The sequence below is a fragment of the Astyanax mexicanus genome, chromosome 6 (genome assembly GCF_023375975.1).
Source record: "Astyanax mexicanus isolate ESR-SI-001 chromosome 6, AstMex3_surface, whole genome shotgun sequence".
Taxonomy (NCBI): domain Eukaryota; kingdom Metazoa; phylum Chordata; class Actinopteri; order Characiformes; family Acestrorhamphidae; genus Astyanax; species Astyanax mexicanus.
The window spans coordinates 17,860,052-17,879,127 of NC_064413.1; the positions used below are offsets into that span (position 1 = coordinate 17,860,052).

At 37.7% G+C, this 19,076-nt stretch overlaps 1 protein-coding gene across 1 annotated transcript; it reads right to left on the reverse strand.

Moving 5' to 3' along the window:
- Positions 1-444: 444 nt before the first annotated feature.
- Positions 445-18,898, reverse strand: aldh5a1 (aldehyde dehydrogenase 5 family, member A1 (succinate-semialdehyde dehydrogenase)). The gene is made up of 10 exons (XM_022674141.2): positions 18,458-18,898; positions 11,172-11,255; positions 9,554-9,724; positions 9,331-9,447; positions 9,059-9,202; positions 7,998-8,141; positions 6,965-7,123; positions 5,408-5,571; positions 3,846-3,904; positions 445-2,868 (listed from the first exon to the last, which is right to left on the reverse strand). Exons 1-10 carry the CDS (start codon positions 18,740-18,742, stop codon positions 2,657-2,659), a joined length of 1,539 nt encoding a protein of 512 aa, XP_022529862.1. The 5' UTR covers positions 18,743-18,898; the 3' UTR covers positions 445-2,656.
- Positions 18,899-19,076: the final 178 nt, after the last annotated feature.

The window sequence follows — 19,076 nt, forward strand, 5'->3', positions numbered from 1 at the left end:
CCTGCCTCTGTTCTCTTCTACAGAATGTGTATTCCACACAACAGTATTTACAATAGTAGTTCCTTGTGGACTACACAGGAAATTTAGTCATTTCAGGTGAGATTCCAAATTATAGGGAGTGAAAGGTTTCACTTTAAATAAAACATAAATAACATACATTAGATTACCTTCGAGCAATAATCAGATTTTAGGGGTTTAAACAGCTGTTAAAAGGATTGTTATGAACTCAAACACTGTATTTCAATACAGTCTGAATTAAAAAATCAATTGAAATTCACTTGTCATTTAGTTAATGTGAAGGGAATACATGGGTATTCTACTCTACTCTTGGTTTTAATTTTTGCTAATTAATAATTAAGAACAGCTAGTGTGACAACTGTCTGTCTGAACATTTATTACTTACCTAACAATAACCTACCTTAAAAAAGAGTCAAGAACAGCAGCTTAACCTCTCAGTAAATAACATGTAGAGATTTATTAATAAAGTAAAAATTAGAAACAAAAATTAGGAACAAAGAACTTGAATTAGAAATGTACATGAAGAAGGGGAACATTTGCACTTACAGAGCAACATTTGGCAACAACAAACTATGAAGAAAATCTTTTTTTTTTTCCAGCAGCACAATAACGTTCATTAGAACACATTTTTCCTTTTTTTGCTACGGTAGTAAACATTTTACAAAAATAATTGTTAACAACTACAATATGTTGTAAGATATCCACAGATTCTCCATTCACTCCATTCATACAGCTAAAGGGATTCACAGTGGATTTATAAAGAACCTTTATAAGAACATGTATTGTGCATTTCTGGCCCAGAATATTTTTTTTTATTAGAGTTATTACAATGGACGTTTAAAGGTCACAGGTTCAGCTTCAAAACCAGCATTTTATAACTGGGTGAGGAACACTGGTATTGCTTGTACACAAACGTGAGAACTGCCATTGATGTGTCTTTTTGATTATGTCAGCACTGTTGCATTAGTAAGTCCTGATCTTACACACTCCTCCATCATTTCCAGTCTTTTATAGGTGACTCCACAAATGACTCATGTGTAATGCACATTATCAGTTTAAGTAATTAAACTCTTTATAATTATATCTACATTAGGGCTGGGCGATATATTGTTAATTTTGATATATCTGGAATTATTTTATTCAATCAATAAAAAAATGAATATATCATAATATATATTATATATTGTATACAGCTCTGGAAAAAAAGGGATCAAAAAATTATGAGTTTCTTTGATTTTACCAAGTTGAAAACCTCTGGAAGGAAGATGGATGATCAAAGGTCATCAAACCAATTTTTGCACCAGGAGTGGCATAAAGTTATCCAAAAGCAGTGTGTAAGACTGGTGGAGGAGAACATGCCAAGATGCAGGAAAACTGATTAGAAACCAGAGTAATTCCACCAAATAAAAAATATTGATTTCTGAACTCTTCAAACTTTATGAATATGAACTTGTTTTCTTTGCATTATTTGACGTCTTAAAGCTCTGCATCTTTTTTGTTATTTCAGCCATTTCTCATTTTCTGCAAATAAATGCTGTAAATGACTATTTTTTTTGGAATGTGGGAGAAATGTCTGTTGTTTATAGAATAAAACAACACTGTTTATTTTACAAAAAATATATATATACACTTATAAATTGCACAATCAAACAACTGATTTAGCAATAACGTGGTCTCTTCATTTTTCTTATTTTTATGGAGGTATATAACAGAAGGATAAAATAGTCTTGTACAAATTGAAGTAGCAACATCGTAATTAACAAAGCAGCATGATGGATTTATTTAATCATCTTAAACAACATAATCCTGTTCAGTGTTCTCAGCCAGTTAAACATCATGAAGAGTGCAACTGTCTTATGATCAGTACTAGTTAAAAGTTTGCATACACCTTCTCCCTCTTTTAATATTAAAAACATCAAAACTATTAAAGGACACATATGGAAGAGGATCTCCACAATCCTCTGATCTAAACCCGTGAAGGAAAAGTAGCACCTCCAGGAACTCCTTCAAGATGCTGAGAAAATTATTCCAGGTTACTCTTCCTCAATAAGACACTGAGATTAAAATACCAAGAGTGTGCAGATCTATCCTCAAAGTTAAATGTGCTACTTAGAAAAATCGAAATTATAAAACATATTCTGGTTTAATACTTTTTGTTCCTGTATAGCTTTAATGTCTTGAGTATTAAATTTACGATGTAAATAAAAAACATATATAAATAAAAGTGAGAGCACACACTGAGTGACAAGAGGTGTTCAAACATTTGAGTGGTACTGTATATGCACAGTTGGATACTAATACTTTTGTATTAGTCAGTAATACTAATTTTTTTTTCCCTTGTTCAGGAACATTATCTCATACCTCTCCGTTTCTCTTTTGTATACTGAGGTATGAGTTTTTTTTTGTCATATCGCCCAGCCCTAACCTGGATAAAGATTAGTATAATTTATTTTACAATTAAAACTGTCATTTTTTTTTATGTATATTAAACAAAAAAAATCCGCCTTTGTAATCCTATAGTTTAGTCTGCATTAAATTAACAGTCTGATTCACAATGTTGTGTGAATTCATGTGCTTCTCTTCATCATCCTCATCTTCTCTCCACGGTTCCACAGCACATCATGGGGGTGTTCTGTTGTTAGAGAGAAAGCCCTCCAATACACACATATTTCACCTCCAGATACTCATCAATGCCATATTTGGACCCCTCTCTGCCCAGCCCTGACTGCTTGATGCCACCGAACGCAGCCTCTGCAGCAGAGATAAGACCTTCATTGACGCCCACCATCCCCACCTCTAACTGCTCCGCCACGCGCCAGATCTGACTGAGGTCCTGAGAGAAGAAGTAGCCTGTTTAAAGAGAAAGATTATTATCCTAAGACAAAGATGAACAAAAATCCTTTTCATTTCACTTTAACTCATGAAGTGACATACAGCTCTGGAAAAAAATAAGAGATCACATCAGCTTCTGAATCAGTTTCTTTGATTTTGCTATTTATAAATATATGTTTGAGTAAAATGAACATTGTTTCATTTACAGACATTTCTCCTAAATTCCAAATAAAAATATTGTCATTTATTGAGCGTTTATTTGCAGAAAATGAGAAATGTCTAAAATAAAATAAAAAACATGCAGAGCTTTCAGACGTCAAATAATGCAAAGAAAACAAGTTCATATTCATAAAGTTTTTAGAGTTCAGAAATCAATATTTGGTGGAATAACCCTGGTTTTTAATCACAGTTCTCATGCATCTTGGCATGTTCTCCTCCACCAGTCTTCCACACTGCTTTTGGATAACTTTATGCCACTCCTGGTGCAAAAATTCAAGCAGTTCAGTTTGGTTTGATGGCTTGTGATCATCCATCTTCTTCTTGATTATATTCCAAAGGTTTTTCATAAATTTGATAAAATCAAAGAAACTCATCATTTTTAAGGGTCTTTTATTATTTCCAGAGCTGTATATTGAACATTCTGAGAGCATCAATATATGACAGTGTGTGAAGGTATGTTCTTAGGTAGGTGTAGGTGTGCTGGGTTTTTGCTGGAGATAAAACTAGCTCCTTTTAAAAAGCTTCACTTCTAGAGAGCAGTAGGTGGATAAGAAAACTCTATCCAGAGATTGGAAATTGGACTAATGTAGCTCTTTCACACACTCACTCTGATTTTTTCACTGATTGTACAGTAATCTTTTTAAATATTAATATGTGCCAGCAAAAAGAAACCAACATGAATGAACTGAATTTATCTGATTGAATTTTTTTTTACTTGTATCAGTATTAAGAAACGGGTCTGGGCACTTGTGGGTTAAATACACATTAGAACAAACCTGCTAATCCAACCGGTGATGCATTAGCAATGGCAAGTGCCTCTTCCTCTGTGTTGAACCTAAATAAATAGAACAGTGTCAATATCACAGAGATGAGCTAGGATAATATATAAAACAACTATGTACAGCAGCTGTTGTAGCTACGGTAATCAAAACAAAACAAACATTCTTTATCTGACTATGCTCAATCCCAAATGATGACTGATGGAGTGGGTGAATGAGTTCAGTTGAGGTTATGGACAACAATCATAAGATAAAAAACAAAACACAAAGTCATTTGCTAAAGGAGACTACTAAGGATGCAACGGTACAGTGTGGACACGGTTCGGTTCATATCGCGGTTCTTGGGCCAGGGTTTTGGTTAGGTTTCGATATATATTAATATTATCTAGCTCCAACATGCAGCACATTTTTAGCCCTTTCTATTTCAAATCAACAAGGTGCTCCTACTCACACTTGCAGAGCCAATATTAAACAGAAAAAGGAACAGATGAATTAAAATCACAACATTTATTATAAAAAAGGAACACTTATTCTTACCATTAATCAAAAACAGGCAAATTTAAATAAAGTGCAGTAATATGAAATGTAAACATGAATATTATTCAATTAACTAAAACAACAAATATTTTCAGCCAGTCACATATTTTAAGAAAATACTAAACTGATGATTTCACACTGTCCTTTATCTGCTGACTGTTATTTTATCTTGTTATCAAACTCAACCCTGCAGCCAAAATGAGACGTTTTGAAACTGGACTGCTGTAACCATTTCACACGCTCGCTCTCAGTTTCTACAAAATGTACTTTAACACTCAAATCTTCGGCGTCTGCCTTCAGAGCTGATTTGCTCCTTGGAAATTCAGAAAAAAATTCTGATTGGAAGTTGCATGGTTGTGGAGAGACAGGCTAAGGGAAATATTAAAAAAAAGTGTCCCCCAGGTCCTAAGCAGTCTCACAGTAGGGAATCAGCAAAAGAGTTTTTTCTTCTGTAAAAAGTAAGAAACAGCAGTTGGGCGGAGGTGGGGGTTTTGGGGTGGATACGGAGGAGCAGGGCGGGGGTGGAGACAGAGGGAAAAGCAGGGCGGGGGAAGGAGGAAAACAGTGTCCTCACCTGCTTCATCAGCAGCAGTGCTCAGCAGCCCCTCCCCCGGCCATGTGGCCGAGTCTGCTATCCTACAGTGCAGTGCTGCTTTACTGTGCATTACTGAGAGCGTTCGTTTGCTCTGTTAGTGCGCGCACCGAAATACCGCGGTTCTTCCGGGTGTATCGAACCGAACAGGCCGAACCGAGCAGTTCGATAAAATACCATTGCATCCCTAGAGACTACTATACATATTTTTACAGACAATGTTGGTTGTTTGTGTGTTTTATATTTCATAGTTCAGTCTGCATCAGAACAAACAATAAAGTAATTCTATTGTTCCAACTATTTAGTGTACAGGGGCTCGTTCCAGAAGCTTAAACTATGTTTTGACATCTAACTCATGATTTATTCAGTGTACAGTACAGGAGAACACTATATATATGATATGTTTATAAAAGTGGGGATCTGAACTCACTTGACAACTGGTATCAGGGGTCCAAACGTCTCCTCCTGCATACACTGCATGTTGGTGCTGACGTTGGACAGCAGGGTGGGCTGCATGAAGGATCCTTCCAGCCTCTTTCCTCCCTTCAGCACCATAGCTCCCTGAGACACAGCATCTGCAATCTGGCGCTCCACCTAAAAGAAGAATGCGTTTAATATATATTTTCCCTTCACCTTTAAGAGTTATCCAGCAAGATAACATGCACTCACTAAGCAATCTTTTAGGAAGATTATGGTATAAGAGTACTGCAAAAGTCCACCTAGAACTGTTCCCACAAGGTAGGTTGGATTCATGAATTCAAGCTGAAATTGCTTGAATTAGTGTACGACATCATTTTAATCACTTTATCAAGGGCAAACAATCACTGCAATAATTTTAGCTCACATGCCACATACCAAATAATTTTTTTTTTAAACTTTAATGCTTATCAATGTACCATCAATGACACCATTAGGAACCTCTACAACTCCACTTGAGGCAATTACAATACGGTCCTTCTTAGGTCTTCTTCTTTCTCTTCTTCTCATTATTGCACCCATTTTTTCCCGGTTAACTCGGCAACTCTAAAACGTGCATCGAGATACATCTCAATCAATCAATCAATCAACCTTTATTTTCACTCGGGAAAAGCATTGAGGGTGACCCTCTTTTACATTGTTGCCAAGCATGTACAACATAAAAGGGATTGAAAACATTTAATATATTAGAAATAATAAGGAATAATAGTGAAAAAATAAAAGAAGTACTAATTCTAAATCAACATTAATTTATGTACATAAAATCTATATGTAAAACAGAAAATTCTAAAATACCATAAAAAAACATAAAATTGACACATAAAAAATAAAAAAAAATATAAAATATAAAACAAGTAAAAAGATAATAGTAAAAGTAAAGTAAAATGTTAAGAATTATAAGAAATTATACAATGAATAAAGGAACTTAGAACAAAAATGAAATTATAAAACACTAGAATAAAAACGACAAAAATAATAATAATTAAATAAAAGTGTACTTTGGACATACATTTCAAACAGCTCTAGTGCACAGATTTATCAAAATACAAAGATCAAATTTAACATGCTTATAGATTGTCTCGCATTCTTTCAGAATTTATGCTATAAGACCCGATAAGCTGTAAGGTTTTTATAACACCTGATCAACCGCCTAGCATCCACTTTGCACCAGAGTAACCACAGCGGATACAATAGCAACCCCAGTGGATACCATAGCAACCGCCTAGCAACACTTTAGAAACCACCTTTCAACAACTTAGCAACACCATTGCAACCACCCACAAAACAGCATTGCAATCACACTTGCAGTTTCTGAAAGATATTTTTTTAGTAACCTTTATCTTCTTTCCTAACATCACTTTCTTCTCTGTTCAACATATTTGTTTTTAAATAAGTGCATATGTGTATAATAACATTGAAACAGTCTCTCTGTAATCCAATATTAAATAAAGGCAGAAGGATTCGTTATTTTAAGTGCAAGGAAAACACAGGTGAAAGTACGTGATATTACCTTCTCTGCAGCACGGACATTAATGAGGGGTCCCTGTGTGGTGGTGGGTTCAAAGCCATGCCCAGTTCGCAGCTCAGCATCCATGGTCTTTCCAAGCTTCTCTAAAAATGCATCGTGGATTCCACTCTGCACCAGGAAGCGGTTGGAGCAGACACAGGTCTACAACAAACATTGAGGTCAGTTAATCCAGATTTTTTTTTATTTTCCCATTTTTTAGTCTTAAGATAATTTTTTTTCACCAGGTATTTACCAAGAAAATAGAAATACAGGTTGTCAATATTATTTTGATTATTTATTATGTCATCCGCTAATTGGGGGTACCTGTGTGTATCAGATGTTGACCAATGCAGAAATATCAAAATGTAAAATTTTTTTAAAAACTGATCTAAAAATCATTAAAGATCATTGAAGGCTTTGACTTTTCTTTAAGTAGTAAACTGTTTATATGTCTAATATGTAGACATACTGTCATACCCATGTTCAAGAAACATGGTTTTGAAGTGTAGATAAAATACAGAACTTCTACAGATACACACCCACAAACTCTCGCTATCTTTAAGAAACTCCTGAAGACAGAGCTCTTCAAAGAGCACTCTCTCTCCTAACACCTCTAACACACTAACTACTTCTAACCTAATTTCCTTCTTCCCCTCCTTCACTTCTCTATCCCATTATTTCCCTTTGACATCCTTTAGGCCATATCTAAAGATGTTTTACCTTTAACTTCTATTACTTTTGTACTTCACTATTGTAAGTCTCTTTGGACAAAAGCGTCTGCCAAATGTAATGTAATGTAATATAAACCATAAATACTGTATGTTTGATTTTATTAGGTTTGCTAAACTGCTGAACATGGCTTTGTACTACCTGCAGATCTGTTTCTGTTGAAAATGTTGTTTCATTCATATCCTTTTAAGCAGCCAATTTCAACAGAGAAATCGTGACAGCCCTAGATATAAATGTGAGGAACCATATATGTGCATAAAAGCACTGCATTGTATTTTATTTTATTTTTTTTTTATAAAAAACTTACTTGGCCTGAGTTTCTGAATTTGGACCCCATTGCTCCAGCTACAGCCTTGTCCACATCTGCGCTGTCAAACACAATGAAGGGGGCGTGTCCTCCCAGCTCCATCGAGACCTTCTTCACTGTTCCTGCAGCGTGTTTCAGTAGCAGCTGCATTAAATGTTAAATATGTTCAGGATAAAGAATATTTTCATAGTTTATACAGAATTAAGGTCACCTTACAACAGAATATTAAAAGAGACAATGACATGTAAGGACTTTCAACAAGCCAAATTTTAAATCTTTACACAATACACATTTATTATCATTTTCGTTGCTGTGGCCTTACAGAAGTCATGTGGTGTGACCATAATTTATATCAAAATTAATTTCCTTTTTTTCCTTTCAAGTTTCATATACAGCTCTGGAAATAATAAAGAGACCACTTCAGTTTCTGAATCAGTTTCTCTGATTTTGCTATTTCTTTATTTATAGGTATATGATTGAGTACAATGAACATTGCTGTTTTATTCAACATATATTGTTTAATATATTGTTATAAACTCTGGACAGGTTTTAAGAGATCAGAAATCAATCAATCAAAAAAAAACTGTTTTTTATCACAGTTTTCATGCATCTTGGCATGTTCTCCTCCACCAGTCTTACACATTGCTTTTGGATAACTTTATGCCACTCCTGGTGCAAAAATTCCAGTTGTTTAACTTGGTTTGATGGCTTGTGATCACCCAGCTTTCTCTTTATTATATTCCAGAGTTTTTTTTGGTAAAATTAAAGAAACAACTAACATAATTTTTAAGTGGTATCTTATTTTTTCGTGGAGCTGTATACTATCAACTTAACTATCAACTAAGTCTAAAGAGTATACAGTCTTAAGCCAATTAGTTCTCGTTTTTTTAGGACTGATTACAGTTAAAGCTATTATGAGTCACACCAGATTTAGATATTTTGGCACTATAAATAACAGAAAAAATGATAATTACAGAATAGGTATATTCTAAATATTTATTCTTTTACACCTTTTTTACCGCTTATTGATCCAAATAAGAATACTGTGCGAGTCTGAATACCTTGCCAGTGGCAGTAGAGCCAGTGAATGAAACTTTGGCCACCAGAGGGTCAGTGCAGAGGACCTCACCCACAGCAGGGGTTTTCTCCCTGGAGCACGGCACCACGTTAAAAACTCCAGGAGGAATTCCTGCCTGCACTGCCAACTGCAGGAGTACAGCATTCGTTATTCGTATGATCCTGGTACCCAGTATCAGCCAGCAGAGGTTTACATTGCACACATACAATTTCTTAAGCAAATAATTGTTAAAAAAAAAAAACTGTCAGAACTGACCTCAGCAAGAGCGAGAGCAGAAAGAGGAGTGTCCTCAGCCGGCTTCACCACTACAGTGCAGCCTGCTGCCAGAGCCGCACCCACCTTCCTGGTGATCATGGCACTGGGAAAGTTCCACTACCAGTCAACAAACGCAAACAAACATAGCCTGTATGTCACAACTTAAAAAAAAAAACAATTGATCAGAGGTCATCTTTTTCTGATTGTAGGAGGAGCTTCTCACCGGCGTGATTACAGAGGCCACGCCCACTGGCTGTTTGAGCAGGAGCATCTTGCGGTCCTTGGCTGGTGCAGGAACGATGTCCCCATAGATGCGACGGGCTTCCTCAGAGAACCACTCCAGAAAGGATGCTGAGTATGCAATTTCACCTACAGACTCCTTCATTGGCTTCCCCTATCATTGGAATAAAACGTATTAACAATCATATTAAATAAATATGTACAGGATAAGCTTCCTGTTTCTTTATTATTTGGTTTAATCCATAGACTGTGTATAGCTGGACAGAGCATCGTCTCTCAAAAGTGTAGCACCACAGGTCGGGCGCCCCCTGCTGTTTGGTTGCAGAAAGCTGTGTAACCCCACCCATCCTCATAGGTTTCAATGGCAAAACAGACAACTTTTAATCACGTTTTTATCCAATATACTGTAATTCTACCTCCTTTATTTAAATGCAACAGCTAGTGTACCCTCTGCTTATATTGTCAATTTTTTTTACAACGTTATTCAGCTCTATTCAAAAAGGTGTGGTTATTGTAAAAGGGCTGGGTTACACCTAGCCGGGGTGGGACCAATGACTGTATGGGTGGGACTATACACTGTATGAGCCCTATGGAGGCAGCCCTCAGGGGCGGGGTTATTTAAATGAGTAGGCTGTCTCTCCACAGTCTTTCTCCCTCCTCTGGTCTCTACTGCGCAGACTCGGGTATCAGGATCGCCAACATGGCAGAAGATTTTGGCTTCATTTTCATTGAATGAATGGGAACAGCGACACAGCGTTCATCTTTTTTTTTTACAGTCTCTGGTTTAATCTTTGCTGTATATTTTAGACATAAAGGGGACAGTGAAAAAAATAACCAATTATTTGAATTGAGGTCAAGCCTCATATGTAAATTCTGCTGCAATAAGAGTAAAAATTCATCACTTCATCATCAAGAGTAAAGTTCATCACCACTCAATACCAATTGAGGGCAGGGCTGGAATTTTAAGCACAAGCTAAGAGAGTCTATATTCCTGTGCAGAACTGGACTGAGAAGCTTTAAGTGGATAGACAACCAAAAAGTGCTGCTTATTCAGCTCAAAATCTTGATGGAATATGTTTTTGGATGTGATTTGTTTAGTTTTCAGACTGTTGCTGCTGTTCTGTGTTTTGTGGTGAAATGCGGTCTGAACTGATGTTTTGCTCTGCAAAAAACTGCTCACTGTATGTACTAAGTGATAAACTCTTAAGAGGGGTATCCAGTTAATAATGTTAAAAGACTTTACTCTGCTTGTTCCACAAGGCATGTACATTTTACACTTTTTATAAATAAATGGTAAAAAACAAACAAACAAACAAATGCCAGACTGAAGGTGCCGAACCAAGCCTGCACACGCATAGTGAGTAGGTTACGCATTAATGAGTGCACTCATTTTAATTTAATTTAACAAATTTAATCTCATAAGCTCTCAAGATTGGCTGATTAGAGAAAGATCACCTGATCAAATATTTTGTTTACAAATAGACCAATACCGATACCTGGGTGATGGGATACCTTGTGATAAAATCATTTTTCAGGACAATAATGTCAAGTGCGAAATTTGTGGGTTCATATAGTGCACATAAAAGGATAAAAGGACTCACACATTCCGCCGTGATGAGCTTAGCCAGATCCTCCTTGTGCTGATTGACCAAATCGTACCACTTTCTGAGAAGAACGCTCCTTTCCTAAAGAATTGATGAAAGCAGATATTGGACACACTCGTCTACAAGCTTAGCTTGAATGAAGAAACAAAAAAAAGAAAGTACATTATGACAAGTTTAGCATCCCTAAACAATAAAAATAAGCAATCTGCACATTTTAATAAGTATAGAGAATATAAATAGACATCATGATTAACCTTTAAGTTACAGTGTCACATCGGGATGGTGATACCTTTCAAATTCAATATGATGATATTTTTTGTAACATATCAAAATTTCATTGTATCACATGATATCAACTTTTAATTAATAATAAAGTCAATCAACCCATTCTTCCAGATGGTACTTACAGTCACAACATACTGTACACTAAGACTGTGTATTAGCTGTGTATTGGCAAAAACCTGGGGATATGATACCCATCACACTCTGTATGTACTATACTGTGATTTTATAAACACAATCATATGCATACAATCGGAGTATGACTTTTTTTGTAAAGAAAACAACACCGCTTTCTAGTGGTCTTGGTCTGAACCAGGGCATGAATTAAGGGGGGTTGTCTTCAGTAAATCCCTTATTTTAAGATATGTGATTATTTCAGCTGACCATTCCACCTTGAAAGTGCTTTGTACATATTAACATCTTCAGTTTGTAAGGTGGAACAGAACGTTGCTAAATTTATACAGTACTTTGATAAGGATATAATAGATATGCACTGTAAAAACAGTTTAAAAACAGTGCAGGTAGACAGTGGGACAATATTACTGTGTTTTTGAAGTTTATGTTGGTTCAAACATTTGACTGCTTTCTCAAATTCAGCTTAGTCATCATGAGCAAGAGAAAAGTTGGAAATATGAACAATTTTGGTGGTAAAGAAAAAAAGGTGGTGACGTCACTGTGAGGTTCTATTTGTCTTTAGACCCTGCTGAAGGGATCCTGCAGTCGTCCTTATTTCAGTTCACATTCACTTATAATGGTGCACTTATCTGGGCTAATTTTTCATCTTCTAAAAAATTTAACGCTAACATAACATTTATGCAATGTTTTGGATTAGCCATCCTAGCACATAAACACCAGGCAGAGCAGCAGAAACGGGTTAATGCTTCTTATTAAAACTGTAGGCTGTCTCTGCTAGACTATACCAAACATTTCATGTTTTTTCCTTTTGTTGTTTGATCTTCCGTTAAAAATGTGTTGTTTGTTGTTCTAGATGCCTCTTAAACTCTCTTACAGAAGGTAATTACATCATATGGTTATGAATACACTGCCTGATGCCAGAGACACTGTTTTACCATAGTTTTGAGAAGATTGTGGGTATGAAAGAAAGCTGTTCTTCAAATTAAATAGAATTAAAATAATGGACATATACTTGCAGAGCTTTGTTTAACTAATAGTCCCCAAAGACAAGGTATTTATTTGTGCAGGCCTGTCTACATGTATCCAGGTATTTTTAAAAACAGTAAGTCTGCAGTGCTAAACACAACTTTCCTTGATTACAAACGTACTTTTACTGCCAGATCAGTCGGACTGTGTTGTTTTGTAAAACTTGCTATAAATAATATATCTGTAATATCCAGGTAACTTTATGAGGCATTTCAGCTGGTTGCAGTATTTATCACTACTATTAACAGATGATAATTAATTCACCTAAATTAGTCACGGTTATCCTCGCTCAGCTCGTCTTGAGGTGCATAAATTGTATAAATAAAATTTATAAATTCTATAAATTCTATTGTATAAATTATATTTCCTTACTTTTGTTTCTCCAGTTTCTCTAGTTAGCTGATAGCATCACCAGTTACCTAACAGTATTATTAGATAGCTGTTAGCACTGCCGGTTAGCTGTTAGCACTGCCGGTTAGCTGTTAGCACTGCCGGTTAGCTGTTAGCACTGCCGGTTAGCTGTTAGCACTGCCGGTTAGCTGTTAGCATTTTTTGGTTGAATAAGCCAACATTTTATCCCATTATGGTCCAATATCTAAATTCTGAATCTTATTTTTAAGCAGGGCTGATATGTTATTATTACAGAGCAACACAATTCAGCTATTAAATGTACAAATGTCTTATAGTGCAGTTTTTTAAGACGTATTAAGGCAGGCTAGATTCTGCGGAAAATATCCTGTGGCAAGTGTGAGCGTCTTCTATAATACTTTTGTAATGTTGAGGTCACTAAGCTTCAGCTATAAAAAAAAAAAAAATAGTGTTAGAGATATACAGTATTTACAGCATCTGTTACTGACCAATGTAAATCACAAGGAGCCTGGCTAAAAATTCAATTGAACTGTACGGTTTAAAATACTTTGATGATGATTGCGTGTGGTCCAGCGGTCTAAAGAGCAGCCACTATGAGCGGGAGGTCGCAGGTTCGAACCCCCGCTCATGCAGCTTTGCCATCAAGCTCCGGGTGGGTAGATGGTGTGGTCTCTAGGGCTGGGGCGGTATTGATTTTTTATAACCGCGGTAAAAAACTAACGCATCACCGCGATATTGCGGTTAACCGCGAGACCCCAAACCCCCCCCAAAAAAAAAAAAAACACCGCAAATTTATTGGTAACAAATCTTTATTCTTCAAACCATACAGCCTACATACAACTTCTACATAAACCATAAATACAGCATAACAAGTGAACATATGCTGCCTGTATAATTCGTCATTGTACAGCTAACCTGTCTTTTTCCGTGCAGACTTTTTGAAGGAGGAGCTTGTCCGCCTCCCCCTTCTCCATCCATAGATCTATTTTAGGGCTGGCCCGAATAGCGGTTTTGAGCTCAGGATATTCGGCAGTAATTGGTAGCGAATATTCTAATATTCGTTTAAAAAAAAAAGACGAATTAATCCACAGCAAAATTTTCCACTGACCCCCGGCCCCGAAAAAAATATATTTCTCACCCCTTTCCTCGGGCCGTTCGGGCTCAAGGCTCAAGAAGTCTGTGATAGGCGTCTGTTTTTTTTTTATTCACACTCTTCTTATTTCTCATTAAATATCTACTAGATACAGATTATATCTGTACAGTATCATTTATTTCACTTCCCTCCTGAATATTTGGAGTGCATTATGTATCCTTATGTTGTGTAGTTATGTAGTTTTCACCCCAGAATTTCTGCTGCTGCCCAGGCTTCGGCTGCATCGCAGGGCAGGAGCGCAGCTGCGTTACGGCTATTTCGTTTGAATTGTGCAGTGCAGAGTATTACAGATTTTGTATTTTTGCACTTGGGCTATTAGCTCAATATTAAATATTTCGTTTGTTTATAAATTATTTTATATTCTTAAACCATGTTAAATTATATTCGATTGGAGGAAATTAATTCAGACATCATTTCTTTTTTGTCCCGTTACCGTTCCGCAAAAAAAATCCTTCTTTTAATCCCGCATCAGCCCGCCACATACACAGTTTTGCCGCACCTGCCCCGCGGTCCTAAATAAATTTAATAAATTACATTTAGTGCTTAAAATTAAAAAAAATATTTATTAAAACCGCGCGCGGTCACGTTTCTTACCACATTACAAAAAAAAAATCGGTGTGTGTGTGCGCGTGTCGGTCCATTCTCCGCTCCTTTTTTGTGCTTAGGGTTTTTTTTGTTGCGTGCATGAGAATCACTGTGTGATTATTACAATTTTCTTAACTATTTATTAATGTGCTCCCACATCCTCTGGATTGATTAAACTCCTGTTCCCGCCAATAACAATTCAGTTCTGTCTGTGCCGCAAGATATCCTGACGGGACCCGCGTCATATAATATGTTGATTAAAATGTCGTGACGTTAAGAAATCGGCTCGCAAGAGACAACCGACCAAAAAAAAGACATTAGTTCCATTTTAAAATAATAGAAACCTGTCCTTTATGTTTGACAATTTTTGTGTCCTTACTCATCTGAAGTTTATTTATCTGAACTGAGTTTCATATGGTTATATTTGTAGCGGTTCTGAACTCAGTTCCGCGTGCTGTGAAAGAGACAAGGCGCAGCGCATTTTACCTCAGACTTGGTCAGATAACAACATTTCAGTAAAGATGGTGGTTATAGTTTTATATCATTGCTTTGCTGTTTGAACTACACTTCAACCAACCTTACTATTTTTACCAAGACTGAGGCGCAATGCCGCGCGTTCTCCGCGGTGCTCACGCAGAACAGCCAGCAGCCAGACAATGAATTAATATATTTTACTTTCTCAAAATGTGACCACGGAACACCTTACATGGCTCTATGGTTTACCTTGAGGTGGGTGAATTAGTTTGATGTGTTGGCGAGAGGTGCAGACACCACTTTCCGGCAAATCTTGCAGATGATTCTCTTCTGTTCTGAGTCTTTTTCTTCCTTTTTTCTCAACTTACTGAGCCTGCCCTGTAGCTTCCATTTCCGAGCCAATATTAGTGCTGCTAATCTTCACTCTCTTCAGCAGCCTCAATGGAGACGAAGTGAGCAGGACCTCAATGAGTACCACGCACCGCGTTTTGCTTAACCCATTCGCTGCCGCGCCAGTGCAGCGGCAGCACAGATAAATGACAAAAAAATTTATATTCGATATTATGAATTTTGAGATCGTTTGACACCAATATCTATCGCGATCAAAATATATTTGATATATTGCACAGCCCTATAGTGTAGGACTTACACTTGACATATTAATACTGAATTCACCACAGTTGTGCTTATATGGAGCATTTTACTACCGCTCAAAACGCAGTCAATCAGATTTGACAGCCATAAAAAAATGCGGTAATGACGGTAATGAGCTCATCACCGCGGTGACGTCCCATAACCGCGGTATTGCGGTAATAAAATTATCGTCACAGCCCTAGTGGTCTCCCCACATCACTAAAAGGTGATGTCTGCAGCACAGGGCGTCTGTGACCTGATGTTCCGGAACAGAGTTTGGACAAAGAGATGATAACTGAGTGGTGATAATGGTGAATTTTGCATGTAACTGTAATAAGGAAAGAGGCAGTTCAGAAAGAGAAGGACGGTCAGTAGGTAGAAGGAGGCGAGTTAGAAAAAACCTTTGGCTGGACTGGTTCAATTTACACCCTGAAAATAAACTTGATGCCCTTAACTTATCAGACTTATCAACTTATAATTCGCACCCTGGTCTAAACATGACTCAAAACATGTTGTGGGCGATATATTATACACATATTGGCATGACAATTAATATTTATTGAAAAAAATAAGCAGCAAATCGCCTGGCAACATGAATAGTATTGCTGTATTGTGCCTACTGCACTGATCATTTACTAAATATGTTTACAGAAATAATGTTACTGATACCACTTCATACTGGGAGAGATGATAACGTCACATTGCCCAGTGACCTTTGGACACTGTTCAGTGAAAAAGATAAAAACGGTTCTGAGCGGCTCCTTCACCACATATTAGCTCAGAAAATCCCAAACTAGGGTTAACCAGCCAGAGCTTCATTATAAAATAACCATAGTCAGATAAAAAAAAAGAAAACCACATTCATATACAGTAAAGAAAATAAGTACTTTGTGTGTTACTGCTGCAAATAAGTATTTGAACACCTGTGAAAATCAATGTTAACATTTGGAACAGTAGCTTTTGTTTGCAATTACACAGGTCAAACGTTTCCTGTAGTTTTTCACCAGGTTTGCACACACACTACAGCAGGGATTTTGGCCCATTCCTCCACACAGATCTTCTCTAGTTCAGCCCGGTTTCTGGAATGTTGCTGAGAAACACGGATTTTGAGCTCCATCTAAACATTTTCTATAGCATTTAGGACAGACTGGCTAGGCCACTCCAGAACCTTGATATGCTTCTTACAGAGCCACTCCTTGGTTATTCTGGCTGTGTGCTTTGGGTCATTGTCATGTTGGAAGGCCCAGCCAAGACCCATCTTGAATGCTCTAACTGAGGGAAGGAGGTTGTTCTTCAAAATCTCGCAATACATGGCCCCGGTCATCCTCTCCTTAATACAGTGCAGTTGTCCTGTCTCATGTGCAGAAAAACACCCCCAAAGCATGATGCGTCCACCCCCATGCTTCACAGTAGGCATGGTGTTTTTGGGATGGTACTCAACATTCTTCGTCCTCCAAACACAGCGAGTGGAATTAAGACCAAAATGTTCTATTTTGGTCTTATCTGACCACAGAACTTTCTCCCATGACTCCTCTGGATCATCCAAATGGTCATGGGCAAACTTAAGACAGGCCTGGATGTGTGCTGATTTAATGACTTTAGGCTTTGACACACTAATATTACTATAATACACTAGTTTTACCCACAGTAACCTTGTTAACAGTGGTGCCAGGTCTCTTCAGGTCATTGACCAGCTACTCCCGGTTAGTTCTGGGCTGATTCCTTACCTTCTTAGGATCACTGATACACCTCGAAGTGAGATCTTGCATGGAGCCTCAGTTGGAGGGAGATTGACAATCATGTTAAGCTTCTTCCATTTTCTAATAATTGCTCCAACACTTGATCTTTTTTCACCAAGCTGCTTGGCAACTGTCCCGTATCCCTTTCCAGCCTTGTGGAGGTCTACAATTTTGTCTCTGGTTGTTTTTGGACAGCTCTTTGGTCTTAGCCATGTTAGTAGTTGGAGTCTTACGGATTGTATGGGGTGGACAGGTGTCTTTATGCAGCTCAAACAGACGCTTCCAATTTAGAATATTAAGTGGAGTGGAGGTGGACTTTTTAGAGGTGGACTAACAGGTCTTTGAGGGACAGATTTTTTGCTGATTGGCAGATGAAAATTTTAGACCCCTGCATGATTTCTAAGTGGGACATGTTGCAAAGGTGTTCAAATACTTAGTTTCCTCACTGTACAGCTCTGGTAAAAAATAAGAGACCACAAAAATTATAAGTTTCTTTGATTAAAACCTCTGGAATATAATCAAGAGGAAGATAGATGATCACAAGTCATCAAACCAAGCTGAACTGACTAATTTATTTAAACCAGGAGTGGCATAAAGCTATCCAAAGGTAGTGTGTAAGACTAGTGGAGGAGAACATGCCAAGATATATGAAAACTGTGATTAAAAACCAGAGTTATTCCACCAAATATTGATTTCTGAACTCTTAAAACCTTATGAATATGAACTTTTGTTTGCATTATTTGAAGTCACGTTTCTCATTATCTGCAAATAAATGCTCTAAACGAATAATCTATAAATAACAAAATTACAGAAAAAGATTCAGAATTTGAAGGGGTCTCTTAATTTTTTCCAGAGCTGTATATATCCTCGCCTACCCACAGACCCACCTTCGCAGTCTGACTCCTCCAGGACTGGAAGGCTGAGTGAGCGGCTCTGACGGCGTCCTGAGCCTCCCGCGGCCCGCAGTCAGAGACCCGGGCCAGCTCCGCCCCCGTGGCGGGATCCAGCACCGGGAAGGTGGAGGGAGCGGACACCCAGCGGCCGCTGATGAAGCCCTGAGTCCGGAGCAGATCTCCGGAAAGCTGCAGGCTGTAGCTGCGGCTCTGCATGCTGGACAGGACCGGGAACTGGCGGAGAAAACCGCGGCCGCTCGCAACACAGAAACTGCCCATTACAGGACAATCTACAGGATCGAGTACAGGCTGCAGGACACTGACCGGCGGACGGAGCTCACATCGGGCTTTAGGACGGGTTGCAGACCGCTGCTCTGATCCAGCGAAGCCTAAAACATCAACAGCTCCTTAGACTGAAACTTACGTACAGGAGCAGCGTCATGACGACACAGCGTGACCACGTTCCCCGCTCATTTACATATTTCCCAAGAGCCTCTGAGTGTGTTATAAACGAGAGAAACCCAGCTATTCTGCAGGTTTATAGGGCTGCTGATGTGGGCCTCGAGCTAAAAAAATATTTTTGCCCAAATGTTTCACAGCTTCACAAAAAACA